The 19,687-nt window shown below is 27.8% G+C and overlaps 1 protein-coding gene across 1 annotated transcript; it reads left to right on the top strand.

The window, feature by feature from the left end:
• Positions 1 to 1,373: 1,373 nt before the first annotated feature.
• Positions 1,374 to 2,358, top strand: LOC124419364 (protein O-mannosyl-transferase 2-like). The gene is made up of 3 exons (XM_046948426.1): positions 1,374 to 1,520; positions 1,593 to 1,867; positions 1,936 to 2,358. The coding sequence occupies exons 1-3, from the start codon at positions 1,439 to 1,441 to the stop codon at positions 2,341 to 2,343; spliced, it is 765 nt and encodes a 254-aa protein (XP_046804382.1). The 5' UTR covers positions 1,374 to 1,438; the 3' UTR covers positions 2,344 to 2,358.
• Positions 2,359 to 19,687: the final 17,329 nt, after the last annotated feature.

Below are 19,687 nucleotides of genomic sequence, written 5' to 3' on the forward strand. Positions count from 1 at the left end.
AAAAAAGCTTTCAAATATGGAAAAGTTGATATGCATGTGAAAATAGATTCCACTTATAGCAATTCTGCGTACTCCGATTTTTATGTCCTTATAAAAGGATTTCAAAGTTTAAAGGACTACAAACAAATATTTAAAATATTTATATGTATTTTATGATGCTAATATTGGTATCAAATGGAAGCTGGTAATCTGTACATTCTATCTATACTATTTACCTGTCTCACTAGAAAAAAACACGAAAAAGAAATTAAATTTAAAAAGGTTTAATTTTCGACACAAAAACTTTTAACTATTTTTTTGTGACAAATTTTCATTAAGATTTCCAATTATTTCTTGATGATTTGAAATAAATTATATTATTTAGAAGCAGAGAATCTCACTTTTTAATATAAATTTGGAATTCCATCTTTTGCATAGATTTTTTAACAAGCGTTGAAGATTTCATTGAGTTTTGTTCATAAATAAAGATTTTGTCATATATTACATATTTGTTAAATTTCTAAAACTATGATTTATATCAAAATTTTAATAGGGTCGCAGATAGCTACAACAATTTAGTCCATATTTATCCCTTAATATCTTTTTTTAAGTTAGATATGAAATGCTCGACCCTTTACAAAAAATTTCAAGCCAATATCTCAATTACATTCAAAAATATGTTCATTTAAACCTGTGTCCTTTAATGTCATCTTTTTCATATTTTAGTATTAAGTATGACAGAACATACATTTGGTGTTGAATAAAATATTTGGACAATTTTTAAAAATTATTTAGTTAATTATTTTATTAAAGACTATAACATTGTATACACAATAAAAAAATATAATTTTATTATGAGCCGCGCACAACAACACCTAAATCACCCACACAAACCACCTTTCCCGCCCACCGAAATATAAAACAGAATTTAATACAATATCATCAGTTAGTATAATAGCTTTTTTTATTTGAACTGTTTATCTTAAACATAATACAATTAATTCTTACAACCTACTTATATAGTTAATTCCTAACACTACTTATTTTCTATAAAATAATCTGTCATACCGGTATACATATCCAGAAGGTAATATAAGTCCTTTAAATCTTCCTAGTTTTGAGATGATAGAGTTTCATAACAAATCCTTCTTTTTCGCATAGTTGAAAGAACAGGATAAGAATATAGAAGTAAACTATTAAAAATATCTTCATTCTGTGATTGCCTGGAGCATTTTCTTGAGCTGAAAAGTTGAACATGCTTAAAATCTCGATTCCTCGCTTCCTGGGCTTCTTCTGTTAACTCTCCAAGTGGAAGACTATTCGATTCAATTATTATTTGACCATGACACAATACTTTGTGTACTGTTGGTGTTAGTTCCTTGGCCTACTATTTCATAGCATATATATTATATAAATATTTTTTTCTTTCAAGTTCTGTACTACATTGGGTGCTTTGATTATGCCTATGGCTTTCGACACTGTACACGATTTAACACGATCAGTAGAAGCGGCAATTATCGCAGCAGGTTATTTAATATTTGGTGAGTTTTTAATTGCCAAAGTCTCACAAGCAACATTATTTATAATACTAACAAAAATTTGTATGATTTCAGATGTTGGCCTGCTCACTCTAAATCAGTATATATTATTGGATCCCATTTTACTATTCTTCATGACTGCATCTGTTTGGGGAATGGTTAAAGTATCGAAGACAACGCATAATGGACTCTCATATACATTGCAGTGGTGGTTGTGGCTCTTTTTTACAGGCACTATGCTGTCTTGTACAATAAGTGTTAAATTTGTAGGACTTTTTGTTGTTTTACTTGTAGGACTACACACGGCTAATGAACTATGGATCATTCTGGGTGATTTACAAAAACCCATTGTAAGTCATTTGTGTAATTAACAAAACTGTAATTAGTGCCATTTATTTTATTTATTTATTTTTTACAGTTTGAAACTGTGAAGCAATTGGTGTGTCGCGCTGTGGCACTAATTGTGTGGCCATTACTGCTCTATATGACATTCTTTTACATACATTTACAAGTATTAAATCGCAGTGGCAACGGAGACGGTTTTTATAGTTCGGCTTTTCAATCACACCTCATTGGAAATTCGCTATATAATGCCAGTATGCCCCGTGAAGTTGCGTATGGATCGATAGTGACAATAAAAAATCATAAAACTGGCGGAGGTTACTTGCATTCACATTTTCATTTATATCCAAAAGGGTTTGGAGCTAAACAGCAACAGGTAAGATCTGCAATATTATTATCGGTTCAATATAGGTATGTTATGTTCATGTTGCATTTACCTTTAGTTGTCTGGCGTTTTAAATCAGTTTATGAAGCTACGATATAATTTCACAAAATAGAAATATTTCTATCATCCCATTGTTTTCTTCTAATTGTTGAAGTATTGCACAGTGGGGCAGAATGAAAATTTTTTGGAAATAAATCTGGCATTTCTAAACGGCTGATCCGATCAGGATAAAATTTGGCGTGAGCGTAGCCAAGGAGTATTCGAGTTTAAGTTTTGAAGATGAACCCCGCAGATGCCCCAGGGACGGCGGCTGTGGCGGCTCAAAGTAGGGTACCTACGACATGTGAAATTTTTAAACTCGTGCCATTTTTTGTTTTTCACCCAAATACAAAGATTTTTATATTTTCTGAAAGCGCTCGACGAGATCATGAAAAAACATGCTTGGACATACTACTTATCTCTTATAATATCCGAGTTATAGGCATTTAAAAATTTAGTGATACAAAATTTACCATACCTTGGTCCGCCTTTTTTTTGAATACCGGGCGTAATTTTGGACCAAATGGACTCAATTACTTAATACTTAATACTAAAATATGAAAAATATGAAATTAAAGGACACAGGTTTAAATGAACATATTTTTGAATGTAATTGAGATATTGGCCAGAAATTTTTTGTAAAGGGTCGATAATTTCCATATCTAACTAAAAAAGATATTAAGGGATAAATATGGACTAAATTGTTGTAGCTATCTGCGACCCTATTAAAATTTTGATATAAATCATACTTTTAGAAATTTAACAAATATGTAATATATGACAAAATCTTTATTTATGATCAAAACTCAATGAAATCTTCAACGCTTGTTAAATTTGTCATTTCAAATAAGAAAATGCAAAAAAAAAAAAATTGAAAAGGTCAAAGGGCATCCCGCATTTCCCAAAAATAGGAATGAAAATCCCAAAAATGGAATTTTTTACATTTTTGCCCATAGGGTCCACATTTCTTTCAGGGCTGGGAAAATACATTTGGAGTAAAAAGAAAACATATTGAGGTTTCCAAAACTGCTTTCAATTTTCTGATCCCAGCTTTGGGATTTTAGAACATGTCGCCCAAAGTTGAAGTTTTGATAAAAAATAGGTCATATTCGGAAGGACGCAGTGGCAACATTTTCAAAAAATAGGACAAGTTTTTTACGTCAAAGCGTTCTGCGTAAAGATACCTTTTAGAAAATTATAAAATTGTTATATGTTCTTAAAGAAAATTTAATTTTATTAATAAAAGAGTTAAGACAAATTTTAGGCAAAAAACGGCAAAAATCTAAAATTTTTTGAATTTTTAAATTAAAAAACGTATATTTTTGGAACTGTAAATGATATTGATCTGAAATTTTTTGTATATTATTGGAAATTTTGTCTAACTAACAAGAAAAAATTGAGTCCATTTGGTCCAAAATTACGCCCGGTATTCAAAAAAAGGCGGACCAAGGTATGGTAAATTTTGTATCACTAAATTTTTAAATGCCTATAACTCGGATATTGTAAGAGATAAGTAGTATGTCCAAGCATGTTTTTTCAAGATCTCGTCGAGCGCTTTCAAAAAATATAAAAATTGTATTTGGGTGAAAAACAAAAAAATGACACGAGTTAAAAAATTTTACATGTCGTAGGTACCCTATTTTGAGCCGCCACAGCTCCGTCCCTGGGGCATCTGCGGCGTTCATCTTCAAAACTTAAACTCGAATACTCCTTGGCTACGCTCACGCCAAATTTTATCCCGATCGGATCAGCCGTTTAGAAATGCCAGATTTATTTTCAAAAAATTTCCATTCTGCCCCACTGTGTATTGGCACATATGTGTTTTTATACCCTACATTTCTATAATGTCATATAACGTTAGTCAAAAAATATTTGTCATACATCCACCTTAAAGTATACCAATTGGCTAAATATGCACTAAAAATGATAAAAATAAGCCCCAAAAAATATTTCCTTGTGAAAGTAAATATTAATAGATATTTTTGACAAAAAATATACAGGTTTTTAAGGACTGCTTTGTGCACTACTAGCATACATACAAAATTTTGTTTACTATTATAGAAAATAAAAATTGGTTAAATTTTTTTACTGTTGTAGTTTTATACGTACAATAATATTTAAAATATTTATATGTGCTTCATAAAGTTTTCATTGAAATTGCCTTTAATGTTATTAGATATTCAAAATGGCGTAGAATTTGATACTACATACAAATATATGTTTGTGAGGTGGATGACTCTCCTTTATAAATATTATTAGGGTTGAGTTTATACACCCGTGCTTTTTTATTATCGCATACAAATGTATATGAAAAGTAACCACGTAATGTCCAATACCGAAAAACAAGGGTCAATATCTATACATGTGAATGTAAGTACATGTGTACATACATATGCACATTTCCATTAATGGATGTTTCCCACCCTCTATAATACTCAAAAATCTTTCTATAGAAATTTTTCGAGGTGGTGACATAAAAATACAAAAATAGGAAAATAATCATGTGTGTACTAGGGACGTAGTGAGAGGTCCGCAAATTAAAACGGTCCTATTAGAATCTCCTAAACTAAAAAATAAATATTTGGGATTTTTTTTTGGTTTTTTATCAATTTCACAATTTCTTTTTAGTTTTACATTCTCAATAAGTTGTAAATAAATTTTCGTTAAAAATATTTATAAATACAAATTTTATTTGAATATAAAAATGTTTGTTTTTGTTAAAAATTTAACATACAACTATTATTGGCACATTTTTTAAAAATGAATTTCAGAATTGCTAAAAAAATTTAATCATAATAAAATTGGCTCTCGTGGATTATAATTTGGAATTGCTCCGTGATTCAAGTAAATTATACTTCATACTACAATAGTCACCTTATGTTTTTTTTTTTGTGCCTGAGAAACTTTTTTTAGCAAATATAAAATATCTTTGTGTAATAGTAATTGAAACGTAATATTGCTTATTTGGAAGACTTATTTTAAGAGAATAAACATCAGAAAGATTGGATTGATGGGTTTCCATTATTTCGAAACAGATGGAATCTTTGCGATCAATTTTAATGCTTATAAAAAATCTTAAAAAATAAAAAAAAATTACATAGACAAAGTTGAAACTGTAATGTAAATTTCGTCAAATCAAAATTATCCCAAACAATTCTTAATGTCTAGAAGACAAACTTTAAATTATATGTCGTTTAAAATTTGTTTTTAGGGCCAAATGTGGCTTTCTGTTATTATTTCGTTAACATAGTACTCAAACGTAAAAAGCAAAAAACTTCATAACCTTTCTTGTATTTTATAATGTTAACATCTTGAAACGTAGTTCTCTTCTTAGTACGATTTCATTTTCTGAATTTTTATGTTTTGTTGGACATTTTCTTATAAATTTTTCATTAAATACAGGTTGTGTTTTGAAGATAATTTGACACAAATGTTTTGCTATGTTTTTCGGAGGACGTGTACATGGAAAGTGTAGGGCACGATTTCATATATCTGCCATACCAGTGGCTTCTTGGAAAAAATATTAAACGGAAATAAATATGTTGAGTAGATAGTAATCGTGATCAAATTTGAAGCAAGTTATTTTTCTGTATTCTAAAATTATATAGTTTCCAATGGCAGACATCGTACTTTTTTTGATCCTAGTCCCCATCTAAGATTCCCTTCAGAAAATTATTTTCACACTCATAAATGCATAAAATATTAGTCCATATATTATATATATATATAAATATTTAGTTAATCGAAAATTAATTATTGATTTTGATGCCATTTGCTAATAAATTGAATCCATAGTTTTAAGTTAGGGTTACTTATGAAATGGAGATAGCTGCCATCTCATATTTGTTTTCTGTATCAAAATATTTAACTTTACATTGAATATTTTTAAAATCTTCTTTGAAAACTATGACAAATTGTCAAAGAGTAATAAAATCATAATTTTCCACTGTTTTATAATGATCGTTTGTACTTCTATCAATTGAAATACTTATAAATGTACGTACATACATACATATTTTGCAATTGTACTTTTAATCAGATAATTAAAACGCGTCAGGTAGAGGAGATACAGAAGTTTAAAACGAAAATAAAAGGCGAACTTTGTGATCTATTAAAACAGTAGGAAATCTATCCGCAAAACATGCCCTTTCACACCACATTTCTATACGGTCGCTCGTTTTTATTCCCAGGCTTATCATATCGCCTTTGAATCAAATCATAAATAAAATTAAAACTATTGTGAAATGCATCTAATGTCCATTAGAATTGGATGGATGTTCATACATACGTATGTGCACAACAAAATAAAAAGGGATACAAAAATTTCAAAAAATATTGATTAAATTGAATCCCATTTTTTAAATTATTGTAAAATTTCACACTAACGGCCTATCTGTCTGTCTATACCTAAACAATTCTTACTACTCATACACAGCCCTATTCATACGAATGTGTACGTACATACTTACGTATTTACGCGATTGGGATGGATGAGTGGTAAAAGGGTTTCACTGAGCATATGTGTGTGTTTGTTATTGCATTACCTTTTTCTTTGGTTTCTTCATTTCTTTTCTTCTGCAACTATGTTTACACAAAAGGATACTCAACACAAGGGGATAAAATATTGAAAGACGACCATACAACAATAACAACAGCGGCAACAAAACCGAGGTAACCTTCGAATCTGCACTACTAAGCATGATTGTGTGTCTGTATATTTTCACTTTACGAACATATCTATGTTTATATATACATACATGTACATACATGTATGTATGTATGTATATCAAAAAATATATATATGTATATCTACATACTAGCATTCTGAACCAGAAGTAGATTTGTATATGTATTTATGGCAGGATCATCGGTGAAGTCAATTGTAACATATCGAATTTTTGCGCATTGAGGGATTTGATTTATTTGCAGTTATTTATAGGTTTTCAAACAACCCGTTCACAATTTTTGATATCTGGTAGTTTATTACACTCGTTTGTGTGTAAATGTACACAAACGAGTATAAACATATTTGTCTCATTTATTAAACATATCGTAAATATGTACGTATGTATGTTTTTAAGTGTAGGTATACATATATGAACAAACATTAACATAAAAATAAAACAAAATCAAACTTACCTAACAATCTGTCCAACAAACACTTTTGTCACATTAGATTATCCTAGTTTATCCTCAAATTTTGGTTTCTACCCTTTTACACAATTCGCTAATATATTATTTTCGCAAATAGCTACAGTTACTTAAATTTTAAATTAATGCTTTATAGGTACATATACATGTGTACATTTGTACAAAAGATGTACATATCGTTTGTACAAATTGATCGAAAAAACTAACAAAAATATTTAAACAAATTATTAAAAGAAACATATCGCTTATTTACGAAAAGACCGACACAATCCAAAAAGTCGTTTCGAGAAAAATAGCTTTAGAATATATTTTTAATAACTTTGAAACAGATAAAAGGATTTGAAAAACTAAACTACATTCTTTATTAGATTCGTATATTCGTTAGAAATATAAAAACACATACATACAAATTAAAATTGTATAAAAATACATGAAAGACTTTAATGTGTACAATTTAGCACAAAATTGTATATTAATATATTATTAATAAATATAAATATTAAAAATATTTTCTGTCTGTTAATCTAAATGTGAACGAACATTTCTTTCTCATTTCATATTGAAAACAATAACAATTTTTCGAATTTATTTGTTGTTTTCTATATAAAACAAGAAAATACTTGTTCGTTCGTATTTAGAGGAGCAAGCTCTTTATGTATATAAATTGAAGATTTACAATTTCACGAAATAATCCACAGAAAATTGTGTTACTTACAACTTGATTTACTTGTATATAAATCTGGATATGAAGTTTAAATTTTTGAATGAAATTTATGTGGATTACATCTTAATAAACTTGTAATTAACATTGTATATGAGAACAAAAACTTAAAAAAAAATCAAATGTGTTGTACCTAGAGCTGCCAGCTGGATTGTCCAGCTTTTTCGATGCTTGTCCAGTTTCAAGCTAAAATTGTATTTGTCCAGCTAAATATATATTTTTTAGTACACTGCAATACCTTGGCAATAATTTGTATGTCATCTTTGTCAAATCATGTTAGCCAACACTGATTGTAGATTTGTTATAGGTACATCTAAGTAGTGATTTCCCTTTTCTATCATTAAACTAGACTAAATTGTTATTTTTTTTGTTTTGTTTTTAGTATTTAATTATAATTCTTACATACATATCGTCGCCTGAAACGTAAAAGGGGGTAACAACACTTTTGTTGTTATAAAAAACACATTTTTTTTACAAAAATTATTTATATCTGAACATTAATAAACATTTAAATATGACTGTACCGCCAGACATTGTCTATTATGCTGCTTTTTAGATCTTTCTGACTTGCGAAATGACTAATTTGTTGCAACGTCCTTTTGAATTTCATGTCAATAAATCAGAGTTGTTTTTGACAATAGAGTTCTAAAATTTGCGACAACATGTATCTTGATGTAGTAAGTATACACTATTCAATTATTATTATTTAATTGTAATATTTTTAAATAGTAATACATATGTATATAAATTTTTTGGAAAAGCGCTAATATTGGCGTAATTATTTTGTTTTTTATTTGGGCAATATTATAGACCGAAAACTGCGGAACATATTTCAAATCCGACTTTAGTATACTATTCTACAGGAAAATTTAAGATCTATAAACTTTACTTGACAGAATTTAGATACATCATTCATAATATAATATTCAATGCCCTAAAAAGTTAAGTGTTAAAATCTTTAATTTATGGTAATCCGTTAAGGATTTCATTAAAATCGGTTAATCCGATTTTAATGAAATTTGGTTTGCACAAAGAGGAGGTGTTGTCGAGTTTAGGTTTTGAACTTGGACCTTATAGGCCAACCAGGGCCCGGCGGGGGGTCCTCAAATTAGGACACCTCGGCTATGTTAAATTTTTAAAACGATCCTATTCTTTATTTGAGTTCCGATTTAAAAAAAATTTCGTATATAGAATCTCCTCATCGAGCACTATAAAATGTCAATATATGTAACAAATTTAAGAGTTAACCTTATAGATGAAAATAATAGTACTAAGTAAATTTTCTAAAGATGTTGAGTTTTCCCTAATTTATTTGTCACTTAAAAAACATTAGGTAGGTATGTTATATATCAATGGAAAGGTAATTTTGTCTATTTTTCAAAACTGTATATAATTTTTGAAAATTAAAAAATTCGCGGAATACTTTAAAAAAAAATTAAAAAATGTTTTTATTCAGATTTTGCGAAGATACAAATTTTTCAAATTGCAATAAAAATTTTATTTATGAATATTTTTTAATGAAATTTTACAGTTAGGTAGATTTTTTTACTCAAAATCCAAAATTAAATAAAAATTTCTTATTAGAAATCCGGAATTCCCAAAAAAGTTTTAAAATCCCAAAAATGGGATTTTTTTGGTTTTTTGCCTATTATATCCATACCAGGGGGGGGTTATCGAATCCGTTACAAAATGATTAAGAACATATTGGGTCATATAAAAACAGGTCACTATAATTTGATATCGACTATGCGATTTGAGAATTTTTGCTCAAAATTGAATTTTCCATAAAAAATAGGGTTTTTTTGGATAGACCTGGTCCCCTCGGTATCTCGGTATTTTATGTAAAGTCAGCTTTCTAAAAAGTATACATACTATATACATCTTCTTAGAAACTTTTTAGATAACTTAAAAAGAAAAGATACTTTTTTCCCAAAAAATATCAAAAAATCGCCTTTTTTAATTTTTTAAACTAAAATGCCTATAACTTTGGACTCAGTGATGATTTTTACATAATTCTTTCACTGCTTGATATATAAACTTGTTGTTAAGCGAATAAAAAAAATTGGCGAAAATCGGGAACATTTACTGATACAAACATTTCACTGATACAAACCCCTTCTAAAAAGATGTGATATCACAAAAATGGGAAAACATTTTATTTGTTGAAACGAAGCCTAGTATATATCTTGATAACAATGGGTATATTAATAAAAACTAATGATTTTTAAAATTTAAAAAATGGAGCTTTTTCACATCTCTTGCTCTTAAAAACTAAGTTAATGACGAAAATCGGAAACATTTAGACCCGCTATTATCAAAAAACTAAAGTAAGGACGGTAAAAATTTTAAAATTTTAATTTTCAAATGCGAATATCTCCTAAACTATAAGAGATAATTTACTGCTACGACGACATTTTTTATAGTGCTCGATGAGGAGATTCTATATACGATTTTTTAAATCGGAACTCAAATGAAGAAATAGGATGGTTTAAAAAATTTAATATAGCCAAGGTGTCCTAATTTGAGGACCCCCCGCCGGGGCCCTGGTGGTTGGCCTTTAAGGTCAAATTCAAAACCTAAACTTGACAACACCTCCTCTTTGTGCATACCAAATTTCATTAAAATCGGATTAACCGTTTAGAAGTTACCGAATTATTTCCCTCTTTTTTTCCTATACCACTGTGCAGTATAGTAATCACTGATACAAACCCCTTCTAAAAAGATGTGATATCACAAAAATGGGAAACATTTTATTTGTTGAAACGAAGCCTAGTATATATCTTGATAACAATGGGTATATTAATAAAACTAATAATTTTTTAAAATTTAAAAAATGGAGCTTTTTCACATCTCTTGCTCTTAAAAACTAAGTTAATGAAGTTATCGGAGAAAACTAAAAATATATTCGTACTCTATGCACTATAATAAAACGGAATTGGTATATGTGAACCCCTTAATTTTTTTTTGTGTACCACTGTTTAATTATTTACACAATGATAAAATTTACATTTTCTCAGTATTTTTTTATGTCAGCTTTTTTGTTTTGTCCAGCTTTTTAAAACCCAATGTCCAGCTTTTTTGCGAATTAGAATCTGGCAACCCTAGCTATACCCCACAGAAAATGTTGGCTTACTACATTGACATTGTGTTGCTTATTTTGTATTCGAAAGTGCTTTCAAACTGACACACATCCTGGCTTACTTTACAAAGGGTATGGCCGCTAAAAATTACGCACTAATTGATATACAGTGGACGTCCACTAGTACGAATTATATAATGTCAGGCCCTTTCGTAGTATCGAAAAATTCATGTTATTGAACAACACATTTTGTATGTTTAAATTCAAATAATACATATAAAATATAGGATTTTATTTATTTTTGTTTCATTTTTCATGAAAAATTACATAACGAAAACAAAATATATAAATATATATTATTTCAAATTTCTTGTAAATAAACAGGCATAAAAGGGACATATTTCCGTATACGAATTGTTAATGAAAGTATAGTGAGTCCAATGGTTGAAATGAGAAGGTTTTAAATTTTAATGTTTTTAAAAATATGTGTGCCACAGACAATTTGCATGTACATATCTGTTCTAAAATCTATAAAACATGTTCAGATTACAAAATACTTTAAATAGAAACTTGAATGGAATATACATACTTTCAAAAACAATTCTCTAATTTAAAATTTTCTCTTAAAAACTTGGAATAGTTAAAGGATCGCATATAGTAATGCTTAATCCCATTGGGATGTCATACTACTTTCAAAATTGCCAATTCATACATATATAAATAACATTTTACTTATTAGAAAATCCATAATTTAACATTGATGTTTATTACTTTGTAAAATAATTCCAACGACCTTTTCAATAACAGCGCTTTTGCTTCAAATTCAATATTGTTTTCATTGGCGATATCATTAAATTTAATTTCTTCTCTTTGGTCATCGAAATTACAAGAAAATAAATTAATTATATTAAATAATTGTTGATTTGTAGAGATAAATGCAGTAAATTGTGTGTATAGGACTTTTAAAAACACAAAACATTTGTAATAAATACAAAAAACTTCAAAATTACTGAGCTAAAGGTGAATGATACCGAAATCATAAAATAAAAACATAATAAAAACTTCATTCATACGCAAATAAAACCAAAATTCCCATAAAAATTCGTTATTCGAACAGAAAAATTGTGACTTTATTCGTACTATAGAGTAGACAATGCAACAATTTTGCCATTCGTATTATTGGACATTCGGTACGTACGGTTCGGTACGTACGTTTTTAAATTTATAAACGTTAGGAGTTAACGTGTAAAATTATACGTTAACTTTAATGTCGATATAAGTGCTACGAATTCAAAAATAAAAATACAAATATTTCTTTATGTCAAATAATAAAAAATATTTTAAAATAAAATTTAAATTGAAGGACATTACAATATAAACAACATTTTTAAGGAATTATAAATAATGTCAATATTAAGCTGATTTTTTTCTGGGGTAATGCCAAGTCAAGTAATATTCGACTTGTTGCTTACTAGAGTATTCGGGTTTTTGTCTTATTCGGTTTATTCAACAAATAATTATTTGGGGTTTTAAGTTGGCCGGTTAAAAATCGGATAATTCAAAATTATTCGAATAAAAGGCAAATGAATGCATGTTGTTCTAATAATAATTTATTTTTTACAATATTTTTTTCCAATAACAAACAAAATTATAATTTCCCACTTTAAATTCAATTGAATTCATGTGAAATCCTCTTCTATATAAAGAAATTTATTAAATTTATGTTTTGGAGATTTATCAACAAGTTCCAGAATTCATACGCTCCAATGAACTAGTCTATAACTATGTATTGCTTAAGAACGTTTGAATACCATATTGCTAATTTTGAGCGTTAACACTTAATGATAGCAACAAAACAGAACTATTTACTTCATTTTTGTAGCAACCCAGCAAAATCTTTGCTTACAATGATTACTATTATGTACTTTTTTAATGACTTACTTTGTAGGCAAAGTCTATAAAAAATAAACAAAAACAAAACAGATACTTTTTCTCTTTGTGGACAAATTAGCAAAAGACAGCAATTTCCACCAATAGTTACCCATGTTAAAATCGTTGGTCACCTGGGTAGTCATGTGGCTAAGGGCCACCACAAGTGGTAGGTTAAGTGGTCAGTTCGGGACTGTCCCGTCGAACTGCTGGGTAGACAAACAGAAAATAAAATAGTATTTGTATGTGATAACTATGTATTAGTTGACGTTCAATAGAACAGCTAAACAGTGGCTTAGTGAGTGTTCAAGTGGTGCTGAGTTCAACCCCAGTCTGTGTCGACATTTTATTTTTTTATAAATATTCTACTAACAAAACAACTTATTTTCGACCAAATAATATTGATTTACTTTTGGAACATCTCAAACAAATATAAGTACTTTTTCTAGTCGAATTGTAAGTGTGTACATACTTTAATCGATGATTTTTCTAGTGAATTTGTAAGCAAATATTTTGCTGGGAAATGGGGTTAGATTACAACAAATTCATTCTTCTGAAAATCCGTCGAAAATTACAGTTGTTTAGTAGAACCTAACTAAAATCCACTGCATGTAATGAACTCATCACGAGTTCCATGAGAGCAATTAAGAATCCACCGATGGTCTTCAGATTGCTTTAATTTTGTAAACACATACTCTATTAGAAATTTGTTTACTATTTTAATTTGTTCGAAAACTATAAAAAACCAAAAAGGGTATACACATATTATAAAGGTTCATATCTTTAAAATTAATATTTTTTAAAAACTCTGTGGTGAAGAATATATATGAAATATATATATGAAAAATGCTTAAAAAAATCCGAAGAAGTGGCTATAATGTATTTATGTGCATTTAATTATATAAAATTTGACAAAAATTGAAGAAACTCTGTTAAGTACATTATAATTTGTCACATAAGTTTTATATATATTCACACAGTTGCTTAAGATGACTTAAGCTAGTGTATTCATATTATAGTTAGGCCTCTACTTGTTGAGTGTATTCTTATTATAGTTAGGCCTTTTTATTAAAAAGTTTAAAATAGAGCATTTTTATGGAAATTCATTTTTAAAACCGTTTTGCACGTTTAATTTTATTAAGTGCTGTGATCGATTATTTGAAGCAGTGAATTACATCTATTGAAAAACGAACTTTAAAAATATTATTTAGAAAAGCATGATGATAGTGTACATTAGTTGTTATCGAATTTTAATATTTGCCTCTCAATTCTCATCAGTTATGTATTTTAAGCAGTTTTAAATTAAAAACTTTAAAATTTCCCAAATATATGTATAACCAAAGTGTACGTCACAAAAAAACTTCAAATAAGTATTCGATTAGTGCACTTTAAAAAATATGAACAGGGAGAACTATTTCAAAAATACATTCAGAAAGTTTATTTCCATTTTATCTTAAACTTTTCAATAAAAAAAATATATTAGAATGAAAGAGCACAGCCATAGTATTAAAATGTGCTTTAAATCAACGAAATCCGATATAAACTTTTAAAGATATGAACCTTCAAAGTACACAGAAAAAATATGCACAATTTTTTCTTAACAATCGTTTGCTTAAATATAATTTCGATTTTTATAAATATTTTTGTTTTATATTTAGGTTTTTAACGAATTTGTTTGATTTTCACACAGATGAAAAATATTTTCTAACAAATACTTTATTGAAATAAATTTAATTTTCAGTAAATATTACTGACCCAATAAATGTTTTTGTTTGACTTTTACTTTGTTTGTCTGCATTTGAAATACAACTATAAAACGAGTTTTTGGATTGTAATAAAAAATATTGATATAATTGTTATTTGGTTTATAAAATATAATGTATAAGTGTTTCAGTTTCTAGAATATGAAATAATATTGCTTTAAGTATATAAGTACATTTTTACAAATTTTAATTTTATAGAATTAGCAGATTTTTATAGATTCAATAAGAAAACTTGTGTGCTATTATTGTGAAAATACAATAAGTAATTTATCTGTTTCAAATAAAATATTTGCTTGAATTTCGGTACAAATGCAAATAGCTTGAGTTATTGTTTCAGTAATATTATTGTTTGGAAATGTTGCAAATATTTATTATTGGTTTTCGTAAATAGCATATTTTTTTAATAAGAAAAACCCTTAAATTTTTCCGATAAAGAATTTACGAATTTTAGTACTTGGTTTTATGAACTTCGTAATAGGTCCTATTTTAGTAAAATAAATACTTTGCTTTATGGATTTTTTGTTTGATTTTGAATTCCATTTTTTTCTGTGTATTATACCTTTTTGATTTTTTGTCGTAAAACCGCCACAAAAATCGCGTTTATTGACATTTTTCAAAATAAAAAACAGATTTTTTTTATTTTCTACATAAATAACATACAAAAACAAATCAATAATGAAAAAAATTACGACATAATACGATACAACTTAAACACCACCAATTGTGAATTGGACAATTATATCTTGTGCAATTTAATGAAACCAAATTGTTGAAAAAGCAATATTTTAGCGTATTTGTGTTCAAATTAGTAAAAAAACTTGTTTTGCAACAGAAAATTATCTAAAATAATAGAATTTGAAGCAATTTTTGGAAAAGATAGAGAGTTTTGCATTCAGAATTTTTTCTTTTTTAAGAAAAAAATAAAAATTGCTATAAAAATTTTCTTTGAAATTAATATAACTAATGCGGAAAGTTTGTTGGATATTTTGCCATCAAAATCTTATTTTCATGAAAATTACAAATAGAGAATATAGTCCTTCTATATATTATTTTTTTTTTTGGAAAATAATACAAATCTTAGAAAATAAGAGATTTAAACTGATAGAAATAAACAACATTTTATAAGCTTTTTGTAAGCGTTGAAGTTATTTCTTGAAGGCAACATTTACACACAAAAAACAACTCAGATTTCTATATTCGGCTGTGCCAAATCTTATATACCCTTCACAAAGTATGTTTAAAAAAACAGTTTTTATTTATTTTGTATTTCTGCACACATGTCACACATAACATACACACAAACAAATATAAACTGTAGCAGAATGAAATATTAACCGTTGTACTGTATTACCATCCTCAAACAAATATGAGCTGTATTACCGACATATTACTGCTTTATCTCCTTATTGTTGTTTTTATTTATAACTTATTGATGAAATTTTCAGAGGTAGTCTCAGATTTTTACCCATATTTATGGACCGATTTTGCTGATTTTCAATAGGAAACTTCTAGAAAGCATATCTGACAGAATTATTGATGATTTGGATCTCGAAGATATCTGGACGGACATGGCTTAATCGACTCCGCTATCTATAAGGATCCAGAATATATATACATTATAGGGTCGGAAAATTATATTATAGAAATTGCAAACGGAATGACAAACTTATATATACCCTTCCCACGAAGGTGAAGGGTATAAAAATTAAATTCAAAATCAAACAAAACATCATAAAGCCAGGTATTTTTTTACTAAAATAGGACCTATCACGAAATTCGTAAAATCAAGTACTCGAATTCGTAAATTCTTTATTGAAAAAATTTCAGGACTTTTCTTATTAAAATAATATACTATTTACGAAAAACATTAACGCAAGTTATTTGTATTTGTACTGAAATTCAAGGAAATTGTTTATCTGAAACAGATAAATAATTAATTGTATTTTGGCAATAATAATGCACAAAATTTCTTATTGAATCTATAAAAATTTTGTTAAAAAACATATATTTAATTTTAACAAAAATTTGAAAAATCCTTTAGAATTAAAAATTGTAAAAAAGTACTTGTATACGAAATACAATTTTGTTTTACATTTTAGAAACTACTATTTTGTACTGTGAAAACTGAAACACTTATACATTAAATGCTATAAACCAAATAAGAATTATATCATTTCATTTTAGCACATTCAAAAACTTGTTTTACTGTTATATTCGATATACTGACAAAAACATAAAACAAAAACATTTATTGAATCAGTAAAAATTTTTACTGAAAATTAAATTTTGTTTAATAATTTGTTTGTTAGAAAATATTTTCCTTCTGTGTAAGAATCAAACAAATTCGTTATAAGCCCAAACAAAAATATTTATAAACATCAAAATTAAATTTAAGCAAACGATTGTTAAGAAAAAAAATTGTGCATATATTTTTCTGTGTAGTTGCTCATAATAAAGATTAGTTTGTATAGAACTTCTTTATATCCGATATTATCGCTTACTCGTATTTTTAATAAGTAATGAGAGCGAGGATTTTCATGCACTAAAAAATTAAAAATATGTGCTTATAATATGCACTATAAAATGGGAAAATATGCTCTAAAAATGTGAAAAACATGCACTAAAACTATTTCTTTGTGAAAGTACATATTAATAGATATTCAGATCTTAAGTTTTGACAACAAATATACAGGTTTTAAGGACTGTTTTATAATACCACTTTAACGGAACCACGACATAGATAATGACAAATATAAAGACTAAGAAACAACTTTGAATAGTATAGAAATATTAAGTTACATTGAACAAATTTTTCAGGAGAAGCAAAAAACCTTCTAAAGTGATAAATAAACCAAAAATGTTCAATATTTTCTCAAGTTAAGCTTATTTTTTTATTAAGAAATTAGTATTTGAAGAAATTTGCGGTTTTCGTTTTACTTACGGAGATATGAAACTCCACCCTTGAGAATTATTTTTTTTTTTTTTTTAATAGTAAGGTTCAACATTTTTAACTAAATTCCAATCGGTTTTTGTTGGTCAAATAGGCCGAAAATGGAAGACTAAGGCTTCTTTCTTTTCATAAAAATTTTCGAAAACAGAAATTTTTCTTTGAAAAAATTCCAAAGCTGTTAAAGTAATCTCTAAATCGCAAGAATTCGCTAAAATAGCCACTTTTGCTTTATTTAATGCCAACTTACAACATTCTACAATTTCGAAGTTAGAAAATCAAAAGAATTTTAAAATTTTCATGAATTTTAAGGTAATTTTAAAACATAATCTTTTAGAATATCGTTCTATCAAAAAGTCGATTTTGCTTTTTTGTAACTTAGGACCTTTTGGATATCATATGACGATATATTTAATTTCTGAGTGTATAGCAATTCTAATAAAATTTGTCGAATGAATGTATTTTTGTATATATTATATTTCTTCCGAATTTCGTTTGGTAATTTTTTTATGGATGTGAGAGAGATGTAAGAACGAAATTTCATCAAGTTATCTTTTTATATGAACACACAGATGGAGAGACTCAGAAATTGATACTGAACCGATACTTTAAGGACGTTACAATTAACAGCACAAACTCGAAATACCTTCCGCACTATTGTGGTTTTAAAAATAAAATAAAACTATGTATGTAAAATTGTATTTCATAAATCGAAATTTGTTGAAATTTATTTAAAACAAGTAGGAAAGTAAAGTCGGGCATGGCCGACTATATAATACTCTACACCATGAGTATATTTTTAAAATTTTTATTTTTGTAAATTTGGGAAAAGGATATATTTTTAAATAACAGTTAGTTTTGTTGAGTTTAATTGCGATACAAATGGTTACAAGTCAATTTTAGACGTTTAAGACATTTTTTGAAGGGGGGTTTGTATGGGGGGTAGGATCAAATAAGGGCTGATCCTTACGAAAATCTGCAGTGTCATTTATATTTACATAAAACTTATTTGTGCCAATTCTTATAGAGATAGTAGAATATTTGACGTAATTATGGCATAAAAAGTTAAAATCGGGAGGTACAGTTGTATGGGGCTAGGTGAAATAATGGACCAATTTCAACCATTTTCAATAGGCTTCGTCCCTGTGCCAAAAAACATGCTGGACCAAATTTCATCAAATTATCTTGAAAATTAAGGCCTGTACCTTGCGCACAAAGTTTACATGGACAGCCAGCCAGTTAGCCGGACAGACGGACGGACATGTTTTAATCGACTCAAAAAATGATTCTGAATTGATCGGTATACTTAAAGGTGGGTATTGGACCAATATTTTTGTATGTTACAAACATCAGCACAAACGTATAATACCCCCCACTATAGTGGTGTAGGGTACAAAAATCTAAATATGTAAATACCAAATTTGTTGTAAAAATATGAAATACAGAGAAAACGAAACAATTTGTTTGTTTAAAAATATGCAAAATATGCTATAAAAATGTTGGAAATTAATTTAAAGCAAAATATGCAATTCATGCATTTATAACAAAATATGCAACAAGTCGATGCCATTTTGTAGCAAATTCTTCGATTCGAAAAGAAAACTACAAACATGCATTTGCATGTTTGTAGTCAGTAACTAATCAGTAACTAAGCCCTGGTAATGAGCTTTAAAATCATTTACTGAAGTGGGCCGATTTGTGAGAAAAATAGCGATTAGTTTAAAACTTATGTCAATATACTCATTAAGCCAGTAATTAGGGCAATTGATGACCGATCCGATATTAAAACTATTTCATGTCGAATTTTATCATTA

This window comes from Lucilia cuprina, chromosome 4, assembly GCF_022045245.1.
Source record: "Lucilia cuprina isolate Lc7/37 chromosome 4, ASM2204524v1, whole genome shotgun sequence".
Lineage (NCBI taxonomy): Eukaryota > Metazoa > Arthropoda > Insecta > Diptera > Calliphoridae > Lucilia > Lucilia cuprina.

Bases quoted from the DNA above. Each gene is read 5' to 3' on its own strand.
- LOC124419364 (XM_046948426.1), top strand. From the start codon at position 1,439: ATGCCTATGGCTTTCGACACTGTACACGATTTAACACGATCAGTAGAA. The intron at 1,521-1,592 runs GTGAGTTTTTAA...GTATGATTTCAG, and splicing joins AGCAGGTTATTTAATATTTG to ATGTTGGCCTGCTCACTCTA. The intron at 1,868-1,935 runs GTAAGTCATTTG...TATTTTTTACAG, and splicing joins GTGATTTACAAAAACCCATT to TTTGAAACTGTGAAGCAATT.